At 41.3% G+C, this 27331-nt stretch overlaps 1 protein-coding gene across 2 annotated transcripts in view; it reads left to right on the forward strand.

The window, feature by feature from the left end:
* The window catches only part of BRINP2 (BMP/retinoic acid inducible neural specific 2), a 142316-nt gene that overhangs the window by 92849 nt on the left and 22136 nt on the right, over positions 1-27331 (forward strand). For both annotated transcript variants that reach the window (XM_024976864.2, XM_059875808.1), the window contains exons 3-4: positions 24999-25189; positions 26938-27146. In XM_024976864.2, the coding sequence (XP_024832632.1) occupies positions 24999-25189; positions 26938-27146 (400 nt within the window). The remainder of the gene's footprint in view (positions 1-24998; positions 25190-26937; positions 27147-27331) is intronic.

Below are 27331 nucleotides of genomic sequence, written 5' to 3' on the forward strand. Positions count from 1 at the left end.
ATAGCCAACAAACTATATATAGCTGTATAGCCGACAAAGTTCCATCTAGTCAAAGCTATGGTAGTTTGTATGGATGTAAGTAGTTGTACCATAAAGAAAACTGAGCACCGAAGAACTGATGCTTCTGAACTGTGGTGCTGGAGAAGATTCTTGAGAGTCCCTTGGACTGAAAGGAAATCAAACTAGTCAGTCCTAAAGGAAATCCTGAATATTCATTGGAAGGACTGATGCTGAAGCTGAAGCTCCAATACTTTGGACACTTGATGAGAAGAGCCGACTCATTGGAAAAGACCCTGATTCTGGGAAAGACTGAGGGCAGGACGAGAAGGGGATGACAGAGGATGAGGTGGTTGGATGGCATCCCCAACTTGATGAATGTGAGTTTGAGCAAGCTTCTGAAGACAGTGATGAACAGGGAAGCCTGGTGTGCTGCAGTCCATGTTATTGCAAAGAGCAAAACACAACTCAGCAACAGAACTGTTTCATTGACTACGCCAAAACCTTTGACTGTGTGGATCATAACAAACTCTTGAAAGCTCTTAAAGAGATGGGAATGCTAGACCTCCTGAGAAAGGTGTAGACTACACAATATTAAAGTGCGGGCCACAGGCATCAGGCTGTCACTAACCTTCCCAGTTTCTTCATGGGATGAAAGGAGTAAGGGGGCAAAGAAGGAAGATTGTTTTGAAAGGCAAATGCATAAATTATAAGAAAGTGTTCTCTCTATATTGTGACGTAGTAATAACAATAATAAATATTGACTATATATATTGAATATTCACAATGTTCCTAACATCTTATTAAGTGCCAGTTCAGTCACTCAGTCATGTCCGATTCTTTGAGACCCCATGAATCGCAGCATGCCAGGCCTCCTTGTCCATCACCAACTCCTGGAGTTCACTCAAACTCATGTCTATTGAGTCGGTGATGCCATCCAGCCATCTCATCCTCTGTCATCCCCTTCTCCTCCTGCCCCCAATCCCTCCCAGCATCAGTGTCTTTTCCAATGAGTCAACTCTTTGCATGAGGTGGCCAAAGTACCGAAGTTTCAGCTTTAGCATCATTCCTTCCAAAGAAATCCCAGGGCTGATCTCCTTCAGAATGGACTGGTTGGATCTCCTTGCAGTCCAAGGGACTCTCAAGAGTCTTCTCCAACACCACAGTTCAAAAGCATACTAAATGCATAATAATATGTAATTTTGCATGTGCATGCTCAGTCGTGTCCAACTGTTTGTGACCTTGTGGACTGTAGGCCACCAGGCTCCTCTGTCCATGGAATTTTCCAGGCAAGAATACCGGAGTGTGTTGCCATTTCCCACTCCAGGGGATCTTTCTGACCCCGGGATTGAACCCAGTTCACCTGTGTATCCTGCATTGGCAGGTGGGTTATTTACCACTGTGCCATCTAGGAAGCCCTGAAGCATGCACCCAATGTGGGGCTCAAACCCACAACCCTGAGATTAAGAGTCTCATATACGTTAAAATTATCATTATGAGAAATGTACCAGGGAGATACTTTTGGTGTACATTTTTACAGATGAAGACACTGGGTTTTTGAGGGTGTTAATGCAACTGGTAAGAGGAAGAGTCAGCAGTCAATACAGTAGAGGATCTGACCATTATATGATTATTATTGAATAAAATCTGAACCTGGGATTCTTAATGCTCCAAGAGAAATGGGGCCTTCTCTTATAACTACTTCTGCTCTCTGCCCCTCCTACTCTTCCTTCTGGCATTCTGGCAGATCTTTGGGATGGAGAGCTAGGTCTCAGGGGGCTAGAAGGTGTCTCATCCCACTCAAAGACCCTGTAGTTCTGTGTTTCCACCTGAGCTCTCCATCTGTACTTGGGCTCTGGGGAACCCTTAGTGGGAGGAAGCTACAGATGAACCTTCCTGGAGCAGCTCACCCACAGAGAATTTTGTATGTGTCGGCTTTGCACTGTGGTGTATTTCTCTAAGGGTGCGGTGTAAATTGAATTTCTGCAAATCAAATCCTCTACTGGAGGAACACTTAATGCCATTTCCAAAATGCAGTATCTTATTTTTTTTCCCTGGCAATGGCTTATAAAAATCCAGTGCTAAGCCAATCTCTAGCCCCTGACTTTAGGATCCAGTAGCTACTGATTCATAAGCACACACTATCCACTTGGAAATGTCTTATATTTCAAGGAATATTTCCATCCAGCCAGAAGAAACCATGGGTGATGGATATAACCTCTGCTTATTGGGCCACTGTGTAAATGTGGAGTTTCATGTAACGACAAGATTGGTATATGCTCTGGGTCATTCCCACTTACCCTTTGTGTCCACAGCGTATCATGGAATCAGATGAAGCAGTGAAAGAGACCTAGAGGCTGGGACTCCCAAGTCAGCTTTAGAATTTGTAGGAATAGGGTGAGCAGATTAGCCACCTGGACCATGGCTTAGAGGCAGAGCTCCTCCTTGGTGCTGTGTGATTCCCTCTGCACTTATTTAATGCTCCCTAGTTCTGCCACCATGCCAGGTTCTCCCCTGAGCCCAGAAATGTGCCTCTTTATCCCTCCCCCTTGCGGGAAAAAAAAAAAAAAAAAAACAGGCTGTGGACGTCAGTATGAACACATAGTCTCACGGGCCAGGCAGGAGGCCCTAGAGGGATTAAAATGAGGTAGCCAGAACTAGCTTTGCACCAGACCTTCATTACTAGCCTTGCTGCCTGGGAGAATTCTCATCTTCCATGCGTGTTGGCAGTGCCTGCGCCTCACTGGGGACACACTAGTGACGGAGGAGGAAGAGGAAGGAAGACTCTTTGGGGAGTGAGCTCTCCTGAAGCCACAGAGGCATGTAAATACCTAATGATCCCTCAACGGGGGTCACATAGTTGGTGTATTAGTAACAGAGGTAAACTTCAGTGTGATGAGCCAGGCTTTGCTTAGCTGTGTTCTGTTTATGTTCTAAAGGGTGAGTCTAATAAAGACCACATGCAGAGGAAAGGAGGTTTTCAAGTCCTTGAAGGTCAGCCTCAGTCATCTGAAAATTGATGCTCAAATGGGACTCCATAGAGGAAATGTGGCTCTAGAGGCTGATAATACATTCGTCTGCCTTCTGTTTCCACCAAGTAGGGTGATGTCCATTCTGGTGCCTGCAGCCCTGGAGACTAAATCAAAGAACCACAGATTTAGTGGTTGGTCTAGACTAAGAGCCCAGAGCTACAGAAACAGTGTCTGAGGATGTAGGGCAGCCTGGCAACATGGGATGGCAGAATGGAGCCAAGGTGCCCAGAAATGTGAATTAGAAGGAAAGTTTATTTTTATTTTTTATTAAAGTTTAGTTGATTTACAATATTGTGTTAGTTTCAAGTGTACAGCACAGTGATTCAGTTACACACACACACCACACGTTGTTGTTGCTCAGTCCCTAAGTCGTGTCCAATTCTTTGTGACCCCATGGACTGCAGCATGCCAGATTCCCCTATCCTTCACTATATCTGAGTTTGCTCAAATTCATGTCCATCGAGTCAGTGATGCTATCTAACCATTTCATTCTCTGCTGCCCCCTTCTCATTTTGCCTTCAATTTTTCTTAGCATCAGGGTTTTTTTCCAATGAGTTGGCTCTTTGCATCAGGTGGGCGAAGTATTGGAGCTTCAGCATCAGTCATTTCAATGAATATTCAGGTTGATTTCCTTTAAGATTGACTGGTTTGATCTCCTTGCAGTCCAAGAGACTCTCAAGAGTCCTCCAGCACCACAGTTAGAAAAGATAAATTCTTCGGCCCTCAGCCTTCTTTGTGGTCCAGCTCTGACATCCGTACATGACTACTGGAGTAACCATAGCTTTGACTTTACAGACCTTTGTTTACAAAGTGATATCTCTGCTTGTTAATATGCTGTCTAGGTTTGTCATAGATTTTCTTCTAAGGAGCAAGTATCTTTTGATTTCATGGCTGCAGTCACTGTCCACAGTGATTTTGGAGCCCCCCAAAATAAAGTCTGTCATTGTTTCCATTTTCCCCCATCTATTTACCATGAAGTGGTGGGACAAGATGCATGATCTTAGTTTTTGAATCTTGAGTTTTAAGATAGCTTTTAAATTCTCCTCTTTCACCTTCTCCAAGAGGTTCTTTAGTTCCTCTTCACTTTCTGCCATTAGGGTGGTATCATCTGCATATCTGAGATTATTGATATTTCAGTCTTGATGCCAGCTTGATCCAGCCCAGCATTTTGCTTGATGTACTCTGCATATAAGTTAAATAAGCAGGATGACAGTATACAGCCTTGATGTACTCCTTTCCCAATTTTCCCAGTTTGTTGCTCCATGTCCAGTTCTAACTGTTGCTTCTTGACCTGCATATAGGTTTCTCAGGAGGAGGTAAGGTGGTCTTGTATTCCCATCTCTTTAAGAATTTTCCACAGTGTGTTGTGATCCACACAGTCAAAGGCTCTAGTGTAGTCAATGAAGCAGAATTAGATGTTTTTATGAAATTCCTTTGCTTTTCCTAGGATCCAACAGATTTGGGCAATTTGATCTCTGGTTCCTCTCCATTTTCTAAGTCCAGCTGTACATCTGGAAGTTCTCAGTTCACATACTGTTGAAGCCGAGTTTGAAGGATTTTGTGCATATAATTTAAATAAGCCGGGTGACATATACAGCCTTGCCATACTCCTTTGGTAACCATTCGTGTGTTTCCTATGTCTGTGAGTCTGTTTCTGTTTTGTAAATAAGTTCATTTGTATCACTTTTTAAGATTCTACATATAAGTGTTATCGTATACTAAGTGTATATTGTATTTGTCTTTCTCTTCTGACTTTACTAAGCATGATAGTTTCTAGGTTCATCCACATTGCTGCAAATGGCATTATTTCGTTCATTTTTATGGGCCAAGTAATTCTCCACTGTGCATCTGTACCACGTCTTCTCTATCCATTCCTCTGTTGATGGGTATTTAGGTTGTTTCCATGCCTTGGCTACTGTAACTAGTGCTGCTGTGAATGTTGGGGTACATGTATCTTTTTGAATTAGAGCTTTTGTATTTTTCTGGATATATGCCCAGGGGTGGGGTTGTTGAATCATATGGTAATTCTATTTTTTTTTTCTTTTTTAAGGAACCTCCATACTGTCATACATAGTGGGTGTACCAATTTACATTCCCACCAACAGTAGAAGAGAGTTCCAGAAGCAAACTTTAAAATCATTTATTTCCTACCCAAGGCAGACAACCACTCCACAAATCCCCAAGAAAGTGATCAACCTGGCTCAGGGAGGTCCAGTCCTGAAGCCAATTTCCATCCAGTAGCCCCAAACATGCTACAGATTTTTATGAAACTGAATCTCAGTTTTTTGTCTTTTTTTTCCTTTTCATAATTCTACTCATTGTTTCTGAGTCTTCTTTCTCCTGTGTATCTAGAATAAGTGAAAATGCCTCTTCTTCACAAAAAGTTCTCCAGATGCTTGAAAACAGTTGTTATTCTCCGCGCTTCTTTGACTTACTAGCATACTGAGACTTCCCTCCAGAAGTTCTTTTCTCTCTCTTTCCCCTTTTTCATGTTATGTCTCTCAAACTTGTTTGTTGTCCTTGTTTCTTTTTTCCCTCCTCTCTCTTTTCCATCTTGGACCTTCATGATATCATTCAGGACTAAGACTCATATCCCATCACTCTGTCATCACCTAGGGCCTCTGAGTTCTTTACTGGGCCCTGGTAAACAAGGAAAGAGATAATAAACAAGAAATTGATGTCAACATAAGGTTTTTTTTTTTTTTTTTTTTTTCCTGGCTCCTGGAGAGCTTGCTTGCTTAGTCAGCTTTCAAAGTGCTCAAGACTTTTGTCACAGATCAGTATCAATTCACCATTCTGGAGTTTCTCAGACCAAGCACTTTCCCTCTCCACAGATTTTCTTTAACTTCTTGTATTCTGTGCAGTTCTTGAAAATTAGTGATATAGGTCATGGTGCACCTCAGAAAATGTGGTGACTCTATTCAGGACCTGAAGCATCAGTTCTACAAGAAAAGTGGGAAATATGTTGTGGGTTTTTGTTGCTATTTAGCTGCTAAGTCGTGTCCAGTGCTTTCTGACCCCATGGACTATACCGCACGCCTGGCTTCGCTGTCCTTCACTATCTCCTGAACTTTGCTCAAACTCATGTCCATCGAGTCAGTGATGCCATCCAACCATCTCATCCTCTCTCATCCTCTTCTCCTCCCACCCTCAATATTTTCCAGCATCAGGGTCTTTCCCAATGGATCAGCTCTTTGTATCAGGTGGCCAAAATATTGGAGTTTCAGCATCAGTCTTTCCAATTAATATTAAGGGTTAATTTTCTTTAGGATTGACTGGTTGGATCTCCTTGCAGTCCAAGGGGCTCTCAAGAGTCTTCTCCAGCACCACAGTTAGAAAGTATGCATCAATTCTTAGGCACTCAGACTTCTTTATGGTCCAACTCTCACATGCATACATCACTACCGGAAAAATCATAGCTCTGGCTAGATGGACCTGTGTTGACAAAGTGATATCTCTATTTTTTAATATGCTGTCTAGGTTTGTCCTAACTTTTCTTCCAAGGAGCAAATGTCTTTTAACTTCATGGCTGTAGTCACCATCCACAGTGATTTTGGAGCCCCTCCCCCCAAATAAAGTCTGTCACTGTTTCCATTTTTTATTCATCTATTTGCCATGAAGTGATGGGACTGGATGTCATGATTGTAGTTTTTTGAATCTTGAGTTTTAAGCCAACTTTTTAATTCTCCTCTTTCATCTTCATCAAGAGCCTCTTTATTTCCTCTCTGCTTGCTGCCATTAGGGTGGTATCATCTGCATATCTGAGGTTATTGATATTTATCCCAGCAATCTTGATTCCAGCTTGTGATTCATCCAGCCTGGCATTTCTCTTTCTGGGTTTATGGTGAGAGAATGAATCTAGGTTTTTCATTCAAGTGAAATGTAGCGGGGGGAAGGAAGTCCTGACTTTTTTCCTCAGCTTCTCAAAGAATTGCGCCTCCCACTTGATTTGATTTTGTACACCTAGGCTTATTTGTGTTAAAGTCATAGCCAGAATGGCCCTCATCCTGTTCTCTACACAATTATTGCATTTCCCATATTATTTGCTGTGCTTCATAGCATGACCAGTCACCTATAACTTCCACCTCTTCCCCATCTTCCATTTGACTTGTGCGGCTTTCATCTCAGCACTGCCTTTCAAAGCCAGGCTCTTCTCTCTTGTCGCAGCTTCATTTACCACTTGGCCTTTTCTCTCTTCTCTAATCCAACCTGCCTAAAATCTTCTGTTGGGCCCTCTGTGCCCAAAGGATAAAACCCAGTGTGCTTTCTAAACATGAAAGTCTCTTCTAAATCCATCCATTCACTGTTCCAATAGTTATTCCTTGAATTCTGACCTTGTGCCACTGATCATACCCCACCTGCTTATCCTCTGTATTTCTTCCTGCAGAGGATAAGCAGGATAACTCTGTTTCAGTCTCAGTGAGCATCTCCAGATTTGCCCAGATGCAGAAGACTTCCTAAGATCCCATGTGTCTTTCCATATCCCATTTCGTCTTCCAGCAAAGCTCTTGTCATTTTCTCTACCAGCTAAGCTCTAACTCACCTTTCAAACCCGTATCCAAATATCACCTCCCTATAGCATCTTCTTTGGCTCCCACAGACAAGTTAGTTATTCCTACTTCTGGTTCCACGACAACTGTTCATATTTCTGCTTTAGAACTTATTTTGTACATTTAGTTAATTATTTATTTGACTATCTCTGTTTGCTCTTCACTTGGCTCTGAGCTCCTGAAGACAAAAAACATGTATTTCACCTTTGTAGCTTTAGATTCCTGTACTATGTCTAACACATGTAAGGATATAATAAGAGAACGAAGTCACTCCCTAAGAGTAGGGTGATCTGGGACTGAATTAGATGAAGCAGAAAGCAAGCAGGTAAGGCTTCAGGCTCTACATTTATACTATGTGGGTTTAAACTGACCTTCTACTACTTCTAGCTGTGTGAACTTGTACAAGTTGTTTCATATCTGAGCTTCATATTTCTCATCAATCAAATGGGTAGAATAATAGGACTTTTTTTATAGGCTTATTTGGTGATAACTAAAAAATAAATTTGTTTTATTTAAAGATAAGTGCATATTCTTCTTGTGAGGGATCTCTTGAGAATAAATATGGAAAACAATAGAGTGGAAAATCTTAGGAAGAAAGAGAAAATGAAGAAAGATTCATTGAAAAAGATGTAACAAAGAAGGGGAAGCCCTTCAAACTCTTTCTACTGCAATCTTCATGCATTAATCAAATTTATCACTTCAAATCTACATATTGTTCTCCCGAACTGTATCCTGAGTTAATTTATCCAATGATTTTATAGTTTCAGTTCAGTTCAGTCAAGGTTGTGTCCAACTCCTTGCGATCCCATAAATCGCAGCACGCCAGGCCTCCCTGTCCATCACCAACTCCCAGAGTTCACTCAAACTCATGTGCATCAAGTCAGTGATACCATCCAGCCATCTCTTCCTCTGTCATCCCCTACTCCTCCTGCCCCCAATCCCTCCCAGCATCAGGGTCTTTTCCAATGAGTCAGCTCTTTGCATGAGGTGACCAAAGTATTGGAGTTTCAGCTTTAGCATCAGTCCTTCCAATGAACATCCAGGACTGATCTCCTTTAGGGTGGACTGGTTGGATCTCCTTGCAGTCCAAGGGACTCTCAAGAGTCTTCTCCAGCACCACAGTTCAAAAGCATCAATTCTTCGGCACTCAGCTTTCTTCACAGTCCAACTCTCACATCCATAATGACCACTGGAAAAACCATAGCCTTGACTAGATGGACCTTTGTTGGCATAGTAATGTCTTTGCTTTTGAATATGCTATCTAGGTTGGTCATAACTTTCCTTCCAAGGAGTAGATAGTCCCAAATAAATCCTTAACAGTGACAGGTGGTTTCCCTGTGGAACACAACTCATGCACCACGATCCCACAGCATTGAAGTCAAGGCCTCAAGACCAACATCATTTCCATCTGGACTCACAAAGTAAGGATGAAAGACGCACATACGGGAATGTTACTGAACTGGGGCAATATGAGAGCATGGATGCTTGACCACATAGGCAATAAAATTAGATAATTGAAAGGGACCCTTATCCAGATGCTAGTGCTAAAGAACCTGCCTGCCAATGCAGGAGACATAAGAGACACAGGTTCGATCCCGGGGTCAGGAAGATCCCCTAAAGGAGGAAATGGCTACCTACTCCAGTATTTTTGCCTGGAGAATCCCATGGACAGAGAAACCCTGTGCGTGGGCTATAGTACATAGGACTGCAGAGAGTCAGACATAACTAAAGCGACTTAACACACACAACACACACTTATCCAGGTAAGTAATAATATCAAGTGAAGATTACTTGCCAGGCTGTGATATGAGATTGCGACCAGGAATATGGTTATAGAAATATCCCGCAGACTCTGTAGCTTAAAACCGTCATTTTTCTCATGCAGCATCTGTAGGTTGGCTGAGTTAACCATGCTCAGGTTGTGTGTGTGCACAAGTTGTGCATCTGCACGATCAGGGTGGAATTAGAGTTGGCTAACTGCTGGCACAAAGGGTCCCCAAATCTCAGTGACTTAAATCATGTTTGTTTATTTTTTTTATTTTTGCTCATGTCCAGTGCAATTTGTGATTGGATTAAGAGGAGACTGCCCTGTGAAATCATTCAGAACCAAGACTCTTTCTGTCTATCCAGTCACTGTCATTACTTCAGGCCTCAGAGTTCCCCTGTGGGTCCTACTAAACAAGGAAAGAGAGAGAACATGAATGATTTCATAGGCAGTCTTGTGGGCTAGATCTTGGTTGATATTCCACTGGCCAAAACTCAGTCATGTGCTTATGCTAAAATGCAGAGGAAGCTGGGAAAGCTCTCTGTGAGTTCAGGAGGAAAATTAAATTACTTACAGAACAACTTTCCAGTCTCTTCCACAAAGGAGAGAAATGCAAGAAAAGGGGGAAATGGAGAGCCCTGAGTTTAAGTTCAAAATGTCAACTGCATAAATAGAGTACAGGAATCCTGGCTTAGCTGTGGAAAAAATGTCTAAGGTTGGAAAAAATGTGGAGGTGTCTGGTTCACCATGAGATTACTGTTAGCCCAGAATGTTTGTCTCAAAAAAAATGCAATATTCAGGTGCATCAGTGAAGGAAATGTATATAGGAGAAAGATCACAGTCTATCTTCACTTTTAAGAAAATTATATTTATCTATTTTTGCAGGCACTGGGTCTTTGTTACTATGTGTGAGCTATCTCTAGTTGCAGTGAGCAGGGGTTACTCTCTAGTTGTGGTGTGCAGGCTTCTCATTCTGGTGGCTTCATGAGCTCAATAATTGTGGCACACAGGCTTAGTTGCTACATGGCATGTGGAATCTTCCTGGACCAGGGATCAAACCTGTGTCCTCTGCATTGGCAGACAGATTCTTAACCACTGGACCACTAGGGAAGACCTATCCTCAATTTTGGTTGGTTATTATCTTTGATGAAGATACTTTAATTATCTGAGTCTCAGCTAGCTTGTCTATAAAATAAGACAAGTTTGTGGTGTGTATCAGTTAATTATGGCCATGGATATAATAAGATCCCCCACTCTCAGTAGCTCAAAACAATAATCATTTTGCTCACTCAGCGCCTGTAGGTTGGCTGAGTTATCTATACTACAGGTTGTGCGTCTGCACAAGGGCCATTAGGTCTTTCCTCCAGTGATGCTTATTATGGGTCTCAGGCTAAAAGGCAGTATCTTATAGCTACATTTTTTGTTGTTCAGTTGCTAAGTTGTGTCTGACTTTACGGCCCGATGGACTGCAACACACCAGGCTTCCCTCTCCTTCACTATATCCCCAAATTTGCTCAAACTCATGCCCGTTGAGTCGGTGATGCCATCCAACCATCTCATCCTGTCATCCCCCTCTCCTTCTGCCTTCAATCTTTCCTAGCATCAGCTTCTTTTCCAGTGAGTCAGCTCTTTGCATCAGGTGGCCAAAGTATTAGAGCTTCAGCATCGGTCTTTCCAATGAATATTCAGGGTTAATTTCCTTTTGGATTGACTGGTTTGATTTCCTTGCTGTCCAAGGGAGTCTCAAGAGTCTTCTCCAGCACCACAGTTTGAAAGCATCAATTCTTCAGCACTCAGCCTTCTTTATGGTCCAACTCTCACATCCATGCATGATTACTGGAAAAACCATAGCTTTGACTAGACAGTCTAGGGATCTGGAAGCTGTATTGAAGGAACTAAAAATAGTTAATCCAAAGAAGAGTGACCTGTATAAAAAGCAAATGCACCCAAATACCAGAAGGGCTTTCTCATTGCAACAGGAATAAACTTGTCAAATAACAGAAGGAACTGCCAGTCAGGGGGATTTCTCTTGGGGTTAAATAGATGATTGGAAGCCCGTGGGTGTTTGCTGGGGAGAAGCCTGGCATGGGCTGTCAGCTTGCTGAGCAAAGACAACCACAACAGGAGGTGAAGAGTAGTGAACAAAGCTATTTTCTCCTCAGTTAAAAAGATGAGCTGTGGGGAGCAGGTTTGGAGGTCAGGGCAGAGCTGAGGTTTCTGTGCCTTGGAAAACACAGGCCTTAGCTCCATTTTCAGTTCCTTCTAGTCTCCTAGATCCACTGGTCCTTCATTTCAATGTGTCTGCTGTATATCTTATTGATTCCGCAGGCATAACCACTCTCAGCACCCTCTCCACACCCCTGAGCCCGGACTGTGCGGTGCGAGGTTCACCAGGGATCCCGTCCTCCTCCTTTAAACTTGAGTCTCCCCTCCCCATTTCTCCCAATCAGCCTTAATTAAACTGTTTGAAAGCTACAGCTTGATTTTAATTAGAGCAAAATTGGGAAGATTAGAATGAAATTGGCCAATCATTGTTTACGGACCGTTGTTTGAGAACACAGCAGGCTGCTGAATTACCTCCATGCCAGGCTTCTTGAATTCTTCCAGTGGGTGGACTGGGGGCACTGGAGCATGTGGGGTGGGCTGGACTTCTTTCTGCTTCTGTGCCTCCTAGAGTTGCAGGGGCCGAGACATTATTTAACCAAATGCTTCTGGACTGGAGTTTTTCTGCCTGGAGATTTCTCCCAGCCACAGTGGTAAACGGGACAAAAGAATTTCCTGGGAAGTGTCAACATGACAAAGAGGGACAGTGGTCTTTGAACTTGAACACAGGTCATAGACAAAGGTAGAAAACCACTTGTGCCATGACGTGGGTGCTCACCAAACTCTACAGCCGATCAATGGAGACTTGGTCCTTTTTCTCAATTTCTATCTCTTCGTTTGTTAACCTCTAAAAAGTTCATAAAAAGTCAAGTAGTGATAAATCCATTTCCTCTTTTTTGAAGTCCTTGCATTTCTAAAATTGTTGAGCTTGTGTAAAAATTGTGTACAGTTTTCTTTTTTTTTTACAAAACTAAGGGAAAACTCTATGCCAATACAAGAGGTTATGGTTTTATTATAATTTATTTTTATAGCTCAGATTAATCATGTCTTATTCATTATAGCAGTAAAGACTCTAATAGCCAAGTACATTATAGTGAGCTGTTGTTGAGATGGAAATCTCTTGATGATATGATGTATTTAGAAATACTGGCTTCTGTACAGGAGCCAAAGCATGATATATCCCTCAGTCTCTAAAATATCCACCTTAAGAGCATGAAACCACCTTGACTGAGTCACTGAGGTAAATAACAGGCATCCTTCAATGTATATGTTGGCTTTGGCTGTTCTTTTTCCTGTGAATTTCCTAAGGCAAAGAATATGAGTCCTATGAAAAGGAAAACATGATGATGCCTTAGCTTGATGGATTGAGTTCTGTGAAGAGAGAAATAGCCTGAAATACAAAGAATATTGGTGGAAAGATGAAGAAAGAGAATGCTTCTTTCCTAGAATCCTTAGGAAAATCAACAGTCCAACACTCAGTGTTGACTCATGTCATATTGGCTAGTATCAAGCTAGTCGGAAAAAGGCAACTCTCCAAGAGATAGGTGGGCTCTGAGAACAAAGATATTTGCATTCATCTAGAACTGGGTGGTATGTAAGAAGTTTTCCCATAGTCATTGGTTGACAATTTCCATAGACAATGTCAAGTCACAGGAAAAATGACAGGAAATCTATTTTTGTACTTGGCTTAAAGCCAACCCATCTTTTTCTCTCCAAAGTTCTTAACTACTTTATTTGATGACCTGGCCTGTGTCTTCCTTCATTTTTCAAGGAAAATCAGTTATGTATTTTTTCTTAAAAGTATGGTTCATATCAAAACAGCCTTTTGGAGGATGATAGTTCAGTCCCTATTATCACTGCAGCCCTTTAAATACTAAAGTTCGGAGGTGGTTACCCCCCAAAGAGAAGTTGTTGGAAATGGATAAGGAGGGATAAGGACTAGAAAAGGGAGACATTGCTGACCACACCAGCCCACTGTTTCCGCCATTGTGTTCAAAGTAGAGCTGGAGTTGAGCATCTTGGACTTACAGGTGAACTTACAGGTGACCTTAAGGCCTCTCCCAGCCTCTCAGGTAGTACCAGAACCTCTTTTAGAACTGCTGCCTGAGTGAGCAGGTGATGATCAATTGGCTCTGCTGGAAACAGCATGGAATCCCTCCCCGGTAAAACCAGGCTGGATTCTAATTTAGGGGGAACAAATGGGCTCTGGGCACTCAGGGGCACACTGACACTGGGACAGGATGGAACAAGTTGGCAGGAGTGCAGAGCTGGACTGGGCTGAGGAGGGGGCTGGGCTAAGCCACTCTCTCGGGATACAGGAAATGTGATTTTCCAAATGGCAGCCATATTAGTGGTCTTGGAAATGAGCCTAAATGTGCTTCCCACGCAGAGGAAAAGATGTGGAAAACTGGTAATAATAATCGGCTCTTAACATGAGGTCTCAGTACCATCACCCATATTGTAGGTTGCAGTGCTCATTACTACTAAGTTTCAGCCTCACTGAGGTATAGTTTTGTTTTTGTTTTTAAACTATGGATTAAAAAAAATTATTGGAGTATAGTTGGCTTATAGTGTTGTGTTGCTGCTGCTGCTGCTAAGTCACTTCAGTCGTGTCCGACTCTGCAATCCCAGAGACGGCAGCCTACCAGGCTCCCTTGTCCCTGGGATTCTCCAGGCAAGAACACTGGAGTGGGTTGCCATTTCCTTCTCTAATGCATGAAAGTGAAAAGTGAAAGTGAAGTCGCCCAGTCGTGTCCAACTCTTAGCGACCCCATGGACTGCAGCCTACCAGGCTCCTCTGTCCATGGGATTTTCCAGGCAAGAGTACTGGAGTAGGGTGCCATTGCCTTCTCTGAGTGTTGTGTTAGTTTCTGCCATATAGCAAAGTAAATCAGTTATGAAAGTGACAGTGAAAGTTGCTCAGTCGTGTCCAACTCTTTGTGACCCCATGGATTATACAGTCCATGGAATTCTGCAGGCCAGAATACTGGAGTGAGTAGCCTTTCTCTTCTTCAGGGAATCTTCCCAACCCAGGAATCAAACCCTGCCAGAACTGCAGGTGAATTCTTTACCAGCTGAGCCACAAGGGAAGCTCACGTATGCATATATTCATTCTTTTTTGGATTATTTTCCAATATAGGTCATTACAGAGTATTGAGTAGAGTTTCCTGTGCTATACAGTAGGTCCTTATTAGTTACCTTCAATGGCACCCCAATGGCAAATTTAGGGAGATGGTGAGGGACGGGGAGGCCTGGCATGTTGCAGTCTATGGGACCACAAAGAGTCAGACACGACTGGGTGACTGAACAACTGACCCCTGATAACCATTAGTTTATTTTCTACATCTTTAACTCTATTTCTGATTAAACTATGGATTTTTTAAAAAATACTTTCTCCCTTAAGGTTTCATAGGGAGGGAAGCTCATGGATCATGACTCTTCAAGGGGGCTGGATTGATATTCTCAATTTATAAGAGATTCTCAGATTCTCAGTTTACAAGCCCAAAAAGTGGTTCTTCAGCACATTGCTGCTGGAAATCTCACCTGGATGGAAGCCACCAGCTGTGCTCTTTGCCTCTTTCATGACTAAGAGTACAGGACTCTGCAGGGTGGGGGACTCTTGCTAGCAGTTCTTGTTGACCTTGTGTGTGACAGAGGAACACAGTACTTCGGGGGAGGGTGACACACGTGTCGGTAGCTGTGACGTGGGGGCACCCCTTTTCATTTACAGTTTTCAAACTGGGAACACCTTGTAGCCATTTAGTCTTCTAATCAGAGGCCCTTTTTCTTCAGATCCAGAGCTGGCCTGCTCCCCAGGCCCTGCTGAAGCTCCCATCGCCTGAGGCTTGGCACTCGGCTGCCGGTTTAGCTCTCCTGTCACAGGCCCCTTTGGATCCCAGAAAAATCCCTCAACTCATGTATAAGCAGAAGCATCATGTATTGGCAATCTGGACCAGTAGTGTTAAGCAGTTTGAGGCAAAGATAACTATAATCACTTCTGCTAGGTCACTTCAGTTGTGTCTGACTGTGCGATCCTATGGACTGTAGCCTGCCAGGCTCCTCTGTCCAAGGAGTTCTCCAGGCAAGAATACTGGAGTGGTTGCCATGCCCTCCTCCAGGGGATCTTCCCAACCGAGGGGTGGAACCCGAGTCTCATGTGTCCTGCATTGGCAGGCGGGTTCTTTACCACTTTTGGAGAAGGAAATGGCAACCCACTCCAGTACTCTTGCCTGAAAATTTCCACAGACAGAGGAGCCTGGTGGGCTACAGTCCATGGGGTCGCAAAGAGTCGGACACGACTGAGCGACTTTGCACTCTCTTTACCACCAGTGCCACCTCAGAAGCCCAGTCTGGATCATATCTTCCCTAAACTTTGTTTTGGTTATTAATGATTGTATGGGTATGCTAAATCCTTTTACAGAAATATGTGTGATTCACTCTAGGCTAATTTAAAATGCAATAGCAAATGGCCTAAACTTCTGTTAATTCCAGCACCTTTTTGAAGTGCTGGATGTACACCTTTGCAGGCAGAGTCCACACTGGAGAGCTCTGGTCGCCCTTGATTTCGCCCTTTGCTGCTTTAAGGGTCCTTTCCAAATGGGCTTCCCTAGTGCTTAAAATGTTTGCTTTCACATACTGTTGACTGTGAAACAGTCACAGTAGGAGAAGATTTTAGGAGAAATGGCTAAATTGAAATGGAAATTTACTTGATGTCTTAATTGAAACAAAGATGATGGCTTAATTGAAGTAGTATGTGTTAATGTAATTGATATATAGAAAACATCCTTTTCCTAGGGAAAAAAAGAGCCTTGATTATTTTATTATGAAAAAAAAAACCCACTACTAAATGAAAAATTGGAAATGAACATTTACTCTTTGAATAGCTCAGGCTGCCTTCCAGTATTGCCTTCTGAGGTTTTCAGATGCTGGAAGGAACCAGGTTAATAAGTTCTGTAAGCACAATTTCTACCACTTTGGCTCAAACTCCATTCACAGATGTTTTCTCCATTATTTTGATTCAGTGAAGGGCCCCAAAGGGCAGGCAGGAAATTTAGTGAAGTAGAAGGGAAAACCGCTGGGTGCCCTCGCAGCCTGAACCTTCTTGCCACCAGCAGAAGCCTGATGCTTATTTCTGATTCGGTGCCCTACCAGTTTATGGAGGAGGTTTTTGTTTGGGGAGAGTATTTTTCTCCAGTGACATGCTCCTACCACTTACACACGCACAGCGTACCTGCCTGCACACGTGTGCTTCCACTCATAAAATCACAACTGCTCCTTTGAGTTTCGCAGGGGAGGTGGTATAACATCTTGGTGAATACTGTGGATCTTGGGGCCAGGCAGCCTGTGTTTAATTCCTGACTTTGGGTATTACCTACTGGGCAAATTATCTGTGCCTCAATTTCCTTGTCTGTAAAATGAGGATAATTATATTTTATTACTTATAGGGGTCTTTTGAATATTATATCGAATATTTTCAATATTATATTGACTATTTTGACTATTATGTTGGTTAATACTTGCAAGATACTTGGAATGCCTGGCACATGCTAAGAATTCATTAAATGTTAACCATTATTTTTTTTATTATTGGCTCATAAAAAGCTTCCTAAGACAGTATCATTCATTTTCTAAGTCGTTTGTTATTCTGTGTTATGATTTCCAGAGCAGGCATAGGCACCGGATTCAGGCCTTCATCTCTGATTCCTTGCATGGTACCCGGTGCATGGACTTGATTTTTTTTTTTTTCCTAGGTCTCAATTTTCCTCCCACAAATGGGTGTCTTGAAACTACCTTTGTCCAAAGAGGGTTTTGCTTTGGCGTATGCCTCGCACTGTGCTTTGGATATATAGTACATTCTGTTTAGTGTAGGTAATAAAAGGAAGTAAGTGTTCTGGGCAATGAAAATATTTTGTTAAAAGACAGTAAACACTTAAAAAGAATTAGCATAAAGTAAAATACACTTAATTGAAAGTACACAAAGGAAAACTGTGTTATAGAAACAGCAGTATGGTATTGACCTGGGTTTTGATCTCAGCTCTGCCACTTACTGTGTGATTTTTTGCAAGTTATTAACTTCTCTGGGTCTCATTGTTATGATTGTCGTCATAATCATAGTTGCTGTTAATAGCTCTGAGAGAGGGTTAGGACACTAGATTTTGTTCTGGTTCTAACACCAAATGGTTATATTGCTTTCGGGAAACTAATTCATGGTTTTCTTGTGATGCAAGAGGAATGGAAGAGAGGGTCTCAGCTTCTGTGCAGGCTGGCATGTGTGCTGCTACAAATGCATCATGGACAGGTGTGTCCATGTATTGATGCCCTCAGCCCTTGGGGCAGTTGGGCAGGGTCTGGGGCGGCAGAACTACCTGTGCTTGTCTCCTCAGGCCTGAGAAGCCTCATTCATTGATCCCAGTTCAAAACATACAGAGAATTGTGAGTGTACACAACGACAGGAGAACGATTGGCGAATCGTACTCAAATGCTTCTTCTAACAGCCCCAGTTTCCCTCTTGGTAGTCCTGTGACATCAGGCAACTGACTAAGTTTTCTGAACTTCAGTATATTCAACTTACGTAAGATACAGTCAGATCTTTGGTTTGGTTTGGATAAAATACGTGATACAATAAAATACGTCAAGTCTCATGTTGGACAACAGAAGGTTAAGACTAAGGAAAAGTACAAGACTTCAGGATCATTGCCTCTTTGGGGATCTTTAACTCTGTGAGTGTGGCAAAAATTGTTGTTAGACACAGTATAGAGGGTTGGAGCTCGAGATCATTACCACTGAGTGTAAAGCACAGCCGAGTCCGAATGGGCGCTCTGTACTCACTGGACTTGTGTGTGTGGACTGTGGACAGTCATCGGAAGTTGTCCATGTCCACTGACAACAATGGAAGAGGACCCAGACTCAGTTTACCAAAGCATAAGAAAATATCAGTGCCTTGATTTATATATAAGAAGTCACAGAAGTATGCCCTTAAGTTACATTTTTATAAGTCAAATTTAATTTTCCCTTTGATATGCATACACATTTAGAATGCTTTACTTTTATTTCACGTCAATCATTAAGTGCTTTTTGCTTCTATGTATTCTCATCCTGTAAGTTCTTTTATCAAGTTGTCAATAATTTGCAAACAACTAGAGGATTAGGAGAGCTGTGACATAAATGATTGTTTATTTTAAATAAACAAAATAAATGAGAGAAGCATTCAACAACATCTACTGAATATCTACTGTTGTTCTGTTTTGGAATATCTAGCATTATTTTATTGCTGCTGGATAAGACAGAATCATTCCTGCCCTCACAGAATTTATGTTCTAGCGGGAGAGAAAGAGAATTGAAAATATGTATTATTTCAGCTAGTGATAAGTGCTAAAAAGATTTATAAAGCATAGAGACAGAGAGTGAGTGATGGGGATGCCCTTTTGGATGGGGTAGTCAGGGCAAGTTTCTTGAAGGAGATACTAGTCAGCAGTCTTGAATGAAGTGCACTGAGTAAGCAATGTGACCACCAGTTTTTATTTACTAGATTTAATTAAAGTGGGAGCCACCTCTTTTTTAAGATGGTTTTACCTTTCAGTGAGGGTATTTCACCACTGTAAGAAACTGTGGAAAATAGAAGAGTCCTTGTGTTTTTCACCCTCTAACAATTTAATAGAATAGAAATTGATAGGATAGAAATTCTTTGTTATTTAATAACATCTAAATGTGGTCTTGAACAAATCAGGGACAATTGTTTGGTGCCAGAAACAAACAACATCACCAAGATTCATGTCAACGAGCTTATTGCCTAGGTTTTCTTCTAAGAGTTTTATAGTATCAAGTTTTAAGTTCAATTCTGTAATCCATTTTGAATTGATTTTATGTATAATGTAATTTAGGGGTCCAGTTTAATTTGTTAGCATATAGTTATCCGATTTTCCAATTATCATTCCCATTATCTCAAAGAAGACTATCTTTTCTCCGTTGAATATTTTTGGCCCCTTACATGTGTGGGTTTATTTCTAGGCTCTCTGTTTTGTTCCTTCAATCAATTGTGTCTATTTTTTAATGTCAATATCATACTGTTTTGACTACTATAGCTTTGTAGTATAATTTGAAACAAGAAGTGTGATACTTCCAGTTTTGTCCTCTTACTCAGGGTTGCTGTGGCTGGTCATAGTATTTGGGGGTTCCATACTAATTTTAGGATTGTCTTTTCTACTTTGGTAGAAAGTAGTAAAAAATACCATTGGAATTTTCATAGGGATTGCAATTGCTTTGGGTCATATGGGCATTTTAACAATACTGATTTTTCCAATGCGTGAACATGGAATATTTTCCTATTTATTTGTGTCTTCTTAATTTCTTTCATCAGTGACTTAGTTTGCAGTGTTTGAATATTTTACCTCCTTCATTTAATTTATTCCTAGGTATTTTATTCTTTTTAATGCAAATGTAAATGGGGATTGTTTCCTTAATTTCTCTGATATTTCACCATTAGTTTATAGAAATCCAACTGTATTTGTATATTTTTGTATCCTTCATCTTTATTGAATTTATTAGTTCTAACAGTTTTGGGTGAAGTTTTTAGGGTTTTCTATGTATAATATTATGCCATCTACCAGTAGAGACAATTTTACTTATTTCTTTCCGATTTGAGTGACTTATTTCTTGCCTGTTATTTCTTGATAGTGCTTACAGTACTATCTTGGATAAAAGTGAAGAGAATGGACAATGTTGTGTTATTTCTGATGCTAGAGAAAAAGCTTTCAGCTTTTCATCATTGAATATGATATTATCTGTGGGCTTGTTATTGATGGCCATTATAATGTTGAGGCTTTCCTGGTAGCTCAGATGGTAAAGAATCCACCTGCAAAGCAGGAGACCTGGCTTTTATCCCTGGGCTGGGAAGATCCCCTAGAGGAGGAAATGGCAAGCCACTCCAGTATTATTGTCTGGAGAATCCTGTGGACAGAGGAGTTTGGTGGGCTACAGTCTGTGGAGTCATGAAGTCAGACACGACTGAGTAACTAAGCATGCAGGCTTTCACTTGTTCCCTCTGTACCCACTTTGCTGAGAATTTTTATCACAAACGAATGTTGAATTTTGTCACATGCTTTTTCTACATCTATGGAGATAATCATATGATTTTTATCCTTTGTTTTGTTAATATGGTGTATCATATTGTTCCTTGCATCTTTGGAATAAATCCCATTTGATTAAGGTGTTTTATCCTTTTAATGTACTATTGAATTCAGTTTGCTAACATTTTGTTGAGAATTTTTTGCATCTATGTTTATTGGGGATATTGGCCTGCTATTTTCTTTTTTATAATGTCCTTGTCTGGTTTTGGTATCAGGATAAAGGTGGCCTAATAAAATGAGTATGAAAGTTTCCCTCCTCTTCTATTTGCCTGAAAGAGTTTGAGAAGGATCAGGTTAATTCTTCTCTAAATGTTTGGTAGAGTTTGCCATTGAAGCCATCTGGTCCTGTACTTTTGTGCATTGGGAATTTTGTTTTTGGTTTTATTAGTAATTTGACTGTTAAGGTTTTCTATTTCTTAATGATTCTGTATTGGTAGATTTATCTATCCCTTCTAGGTTGCCTAATTTCTGTAGTAGTCTTTTATCCTTTGTGTGGTATCATTTTTAATGTCTCTTCTTTCATTTCTAATTTGAGTCTTTTTTTTGGTTCTGCCTTCATTTAGTCTAGTTAACAATTTGTCTATTTAACCTTTCAAAAAATAGTCTAAGTTTCATTGGTCTTTTCTGTTGTCTTCTTAGTTACTATGTCATTCATTTCCACTCTGATCTTGTTATTTTCTTTCTTCTACTAACGTTGGGCTTAGTTTGTTCTTTTTTTCTGGTGCCTTGTGGTATAAAGTTAGATTGTTTATTTAAGGTCTTTATTTTTTCTTAATGTAGGTATTTATTGCTATAAATTTTCCTCTTAGAACTGCCCTTACTACTTCCCACAGGTTTTTGCATTTGTGTTTCCATTTTCATTTGTCTCAAGATTTTATTTTTTTGATATATTCTTTGATTCACTGGTTGTTTGGGAGCCTGCTGTTTAATCTCTACGCATTAGTGAATTTGAATTTTCCATTTTTCTTTTGGTAATTGATTTCTAAGTTCATACCATTATGGTCAGAGAAGATGTGTGATATGATTTTAGTCTTCTTCAATTTATGAAGGTTTGTTTAGTGGCTTAATATATGCGCTATCCTGGAGAATGATCCATGTGTGTTTGAGAAATATATTCTGCTGATGAATGGGATATTCTATAAATAAATATCTGTTATGTCCACTTAGTCTAACATGTAGTTTAAGTCCAGTGTTTACTTGCTGATTTCTGTCTGGATGATCTTTCCATTTTTGAAAGTGGGGTACTGAAGTTGCCTTCTATTATTGCATTGCTGTCTATTTTTCCTTTCAGATCTATTATTATTTGCTTTCCATATTTAGATGCTTCTATGTTGGGTGCATAAATATTTATAAATGTTATATTTTCTTGATGAATCGATCTCTTTATCATTATGTAATGACTTTCTTTGTCTCTTATTATAGTCTTTGACTTTACACCTATTTTTTTTTAAATAAGCTACCCCAGCTTTCTTTTAGTTTCCATTTGCATGGGATATCTTTGATCATCCCTTCACTTTCAGTGTAGTCCTTGTGTGTGTGTAGTCGTGTCTGACTCTCTGTAACCCCATGGACTGCAGCCTGCCAGGCTCCTCTGTCCATGGGATTCTCCAGGCAAGAATACTGGAGTAGATTGCCATTTCCTCCTTCAGTGGATCTTCCCCACTCAGGGATGGAGCCCAGATCTCCTGCATTGCAGGAAGATTCTTTACTGTCTAAGCCACCAGGGAAGCCCTACTTTCAATATGTGTCCTTAAAGCTGAAATGAGTCTTGTGTGCAGAACATGGCTGGGTCTTGTTTTGTTTTTGTTTTTTTAGTAAGCTCCTCTATGTGTTTGATTGGCTGTCCAGCCAGTAAGAAGTGAAACCAAGCAACTGTTCATTATGCTGCAGTGGGATTTGAGATAGAAAATACTTTTCACAAATACCCTACTTTAATTAAAGTTTAGCATTTCCCACACAAAGGAAATAAATGATAATGCATTATTATGAACTTGTCTGCTTAGATAAATAAAACCACACAATGGGAATTGTAAAAGGTTTTGTGGGAACCCATGAATTATTAGTCATCTCTTTTCCTTTATTTCTCTGGTAATGTTTGGAACATGCCCCCTCTCTTAGTTTCTGGAATTAGATAGGAGGATTCTATAGTCTCCAGTGGACATGCTCTTTATTTATTTATTCTGAATTATTTTTTTCTGTGGCCTTGTCATTTTTGCTTCATAGATTTGGAGGGAAGGTTAGACCAAGGTTTGGCACTATTATAAAGAGCAGAGTTGAGTGAGAATGTTAAGACTTTATTTACATGTTGTGGTTTTCTAAGGCAGTGGAGCTGATCCTTTCTACTATAATTTGGGAGGCAATGGAAAAGAACTCCCTCTTTTTTTTTTTTTTTTCTTCTTACTAGTGGATATATTCATTTAAATTTCATCCTTTAAAATACAAATATTTCAGTGAGGAGAAAAGCATGAATATTAACGTTCCAGATGGGACTAGAAAGGAACTTTGCCATCATTTAGTATAAAGGTTCTTAAAATGCATATCCCCTTAGTTCCTTTCAAGATGTCCATGTTGACATTGCAGTAAATGTGCAAAAGTAATGGTGAATGAAACTGCTGGCATCTTAAATTGAATAAGGGCAGTCTCACTCAATGATGCTGGTAGTCATATAGTCATCATTACATACTTGAACCAAAATGCATACACATATACATGCGTGTTAGCTTCACGAATGCCCCTAAAGCAGTAAAATCTATTTTTATTGGATCTTGACCTTGAGCTCATGTCTTTTTAATATTTTGTATGATAAAGTGAAAAGTACACATAAAGGCATGTTTGAGGTTACTGAAGAATGGTGGTCTCAGAGAAAAATAGTTTTCTGATTGAGTTGAGTTGAAATAGCCATTTTTTTCATGGAACGACTTAAATTTTCTTGAACAACCAAGAGACAAACTATGGTTATTCAGATTGTAGTGTTTGGCAGACAGTTTCTCAAAAATAAATAAATAAAAGAATGAAGCAAGCCTGCTTCTTTAAGGGAAACAACGGGCAGTATTTATTACCAGTGATAAAATGTAAGCTTTCAAATGAAAATTAGAATTTTGGAAAACTTGTATTTGTCATCATAAGCTTGACAGCTTTCCAATATTTAAGGACTTTTTTGATGAGATTTGTGGTGATATTAACAAATATGATGTTTTGATATTATATAATAAAAAATGTCAAAATATGGAAGATCTGAATAACTCAATGGTCCTATATTTTGCAGATGGATGACCAGTATATGATGTTTCAAAATCACAGAGTAAAAAGATGCATTCGAAGTGCATAATAGAACACTGGATTTTAATGTAACTGAGTATGAAAAATTTATTGGTATGGTTTCAGAGTCCACACAGTAATTAACCTTTAAGAAAGTATGCTTGTTGAGTGTAGTGTGGTCCCAAAGAAGAATATTCACAATTATCACAACAGATTGAACACAGAATACAAGAATGCAGCTCTCTTCTGCTAAGCCAGAAACTCAAGAGATTTGCCAAAAGGCAAAGAAAATGCCATTCTTCTTACTAAATCTGTTTTGCTTCAGAACATACAGTGATTGTCACACAAATATGTTATTTATGTTGCTTGTAATGGCTTTATTTCTGTTATAATGAAAAAGTGGATTTAAATTTCTCAGTTTAAATTTCTAAAGTTGTAATTATCATTAGATATAAGCCACATGAATACAGGGGGCTCTTCATTTTTAAGAGTGTGGTAGTATCTTGAGACCGAAAAGTTTAAGAACTATTGTTCTAAACCAATCTTCTGACTTCAAAAATGGGTAACAGAGGTCGTGAGGTGACTCATCCACTGAGTTGCAATTGTGACTAGGTCTTATTTCTGCTTCTCTGGTGGCTCAGATGGTAAAGAATCTGCCTGCAGTGCAGGAGACCTGGGCTCGATCCCTGGGTTGGGAAGATCCTCTGGAGAAGGGAATGGCAACCCATTCTAGTATATTTGCCTGGAGAACCCCATGGACAGAGGAGCCTGGTGGGCTACAGTCCATGGGGTTGCAAAGAGTCGGACATGACTAAGTGACTACACTTTCTTTCATTTTCCTATTTCTGAAAACCACTTCCAATATTTTCATTGTTTGTTTTTCCCCTACTACACACTACTACCATGACTGCCTTCGGGAGAAGGGAAGCCACTCTCCAATGAGAAGGCCAGGTGGGAGCATATTCTGGGAGGTCAACTGGGATAGGGATTTCTTACCACCTGGGAATGAGACGCCAGAGGGCCTCTTTTAGGCACTGGTGCCTGCATCTGCAGAGATGTGTGCTGAGAGGAAATGAGGCTGTGCGAGTGAAGAAAGAACCGCGCCTGCTCCCAACTTTATTCCTCTTGTCCCAGAATACAATGAACTTTCCCTTGTCTTTCCCTTCAGGGAGTTTGCACGTTGGAAAGTGAACAACCTGGCTCTGGAAAGAAAGGACTTCTTTAGTTTGCCACTGCCTCTTGCCCCAGAGTTTATCCGGAACATACGCCTCCTGGGAAGGAGACCCAACCTGCAACAGGTCACCGAAAGCCTGATCAAAAAGTATGGCACTCACTTCCTACTTTCTGCCACCCTTGGAGGTAAGCAGTACCTTGATCCTACCATCCTACACTCGCTGGTTGCCAGACCATTGGAAATAGCTTTCTAACACCTATTGACTACAGCTTCGATACTTTTCCTGGATCTTTTATTCTTCCTTTTTTTTTTTTTTTCTTTTTTTTTAAAAACCTAATCATAATATTTTTAAGAAAAAGTGAATCAAGAAGCAACTGTTTACACTACACATCTAAGTGTCGGCACATCCATTTTTTTTTAAATTTTTTTAATTAATTTTATTTTATTTTTAAACTTTACATAATTGTATTAGTTTTGCCAAATATCAAAATGAATCCACCACAGGTATACATGTGTTCCCCATCATTTTTTTTTTTTTACTGGGAAATGTTCTCCTTCTGGTGCATTTGTCAACAGTGTAATCTCTTGACATCCAATTTCATTGCCAGAACATTGCTCTTTGCTTATAAGCATCCTCTTGGGGAGGGGGTTGTAGCGTAAGGAGGTTGGGGGACAGACGTTTACTAAGAACTTGCCAGCAGGGGGCGCTCCCAGTTTTCTTTTGACTGAGCCATCTAACCCTGAAGTTTCTCCATATCCTAATATTGACTGTGGCTACAGTAGTATGTCCGCTCAGTCATGTTCAGTGCTTTGTGACTCCATGGACTGTAGCCTGCCAAGCTCCTCTGTCCATGGCATTCTCCAGGCAAGAATACTGGAATGAGTAGCCATTTCCTCCTCCAGGGGATCTTCCCAACCCAGGAATTGAACCTGCGTCGCCTGCATGGCAGCCTAGGTGGCACTAGTGGTAAAGAACCAGCCTGCCAATGTAGGAGACATAAGAAACCTGGGTTCAATCCCTGGTGGGGAAGATCCCCTGGAGGAGGAAATGGCAACCCACTCCATTATTCTTGTCCAGGGACAGAGGAGCCTGGCTGGCTACTGTCCACAGGGTCACACAGAGTTGGACGCGACTGAAGTGACTTAGCACCCACGCACTCCTGCATTGCAGGTAGACTCTTTACAGCCTGAGCCACCAGGGAAGCCCAGACACATAGGCAAAAAAGTAAATGTTCATTAAGTTCCTGATCTCTCTGCTACCACTCTGTAGAGACTGGTAACCAGCCAAACAGATTCCAATGATCCTGGGCTGGATGGAGGCAAAGGTCGGGTGGTACAACCTCTGGCTAGGACCCAGAGCAGAATTGAGAGCTGGAAAGAGGCAGAGTTCTCTCTGTCCTGGAAAGAAGAAAGCAGGCTTTATTATAACATTTAGCTCACTGTCTTATGGACTACAAAGGAACACGCCAAGGATTCAGGCCAGCTGCTGACATGTCATAGGTGTTGAGCGTTTGAGGGGAAAAGGGAGGTTGAGCTTCAAGGCTTTTGCCCTTTCTTAGGGAGCAGAAATATCCATGGTGATTCTTTATAAACAACTTGAGAGAGAGAATTTTATCTTCCCCATAGAGGTAGATTGCCTGAGACAGAGATCAATAAAGGATGTTAAATGGATAAGCTGGAGGGGCGGGGGATGAGCTTTGGGAGATTACAGAAGTGAGGAGGAGGAGGCTGGCCTCTCATGCAGTAATGCCCTTCTGCTGTGGTGCAGTTTGATGAGAGTGCTCCGAGCATGGTAGGGATGGGAAAAGCCTGTCAGCAGGGGCCACAGGCTCCACAGACTGAGCTAAGGCTCAGTCTGAGGGTTTCATGTTCTTACGGGTAGGGGCTTGGGGAGCTGGGGGCCTCACCAGGACACCCATGTTGTTTGCTGTAGGAGAAGAGTCCCTGACCATCTTTGTGGACAAGCGGAAACTGAGCCGGAAGTCGGAGACGGCAGGAAGTGCCTCTGTGATCGGGGGCAGTGGGAACAGCTCCGCTGTGTCCTTGGAGACCCTGCACCAGCTGGCAGCCTCCTACTTCATCGACAGAGAGAGCACCCTGCGGCGGCTACACCACATCCAGATAGCCACGGGGGCCATCAAGGTAAGGGCCTGAGAGGTCCTGGGGGAGGCAGGCAGAGACAGGCAGGCAGAGACACCAGGCGGAGGCCTGGGTCTTCGCCAGCTCCACGTCAGCCGGGCCTGACTGAAGGTAGTCGGAAAGCAACTTTCTGATGTGGGCACAGCCCTAAACCAGCCCTAAAGCCTGGGCAGGCGCTTCCTTCTGCA

This window comes from Bos taurus, chromosome 16, assembly GCF_002263795.3.
Source record: "Bos taurus isolate L1 Dominette 01449 registration number 42190680 breed Hereford chromosome 16, ARS-UCD2.0, whole genome shotgun sequence".
NCBI classification, from domain to species: Eukaryota; Metazoa; Chordata; class Mammalia; order Artiodactyla; family Bovidae; genus Bos; species Bos taurus.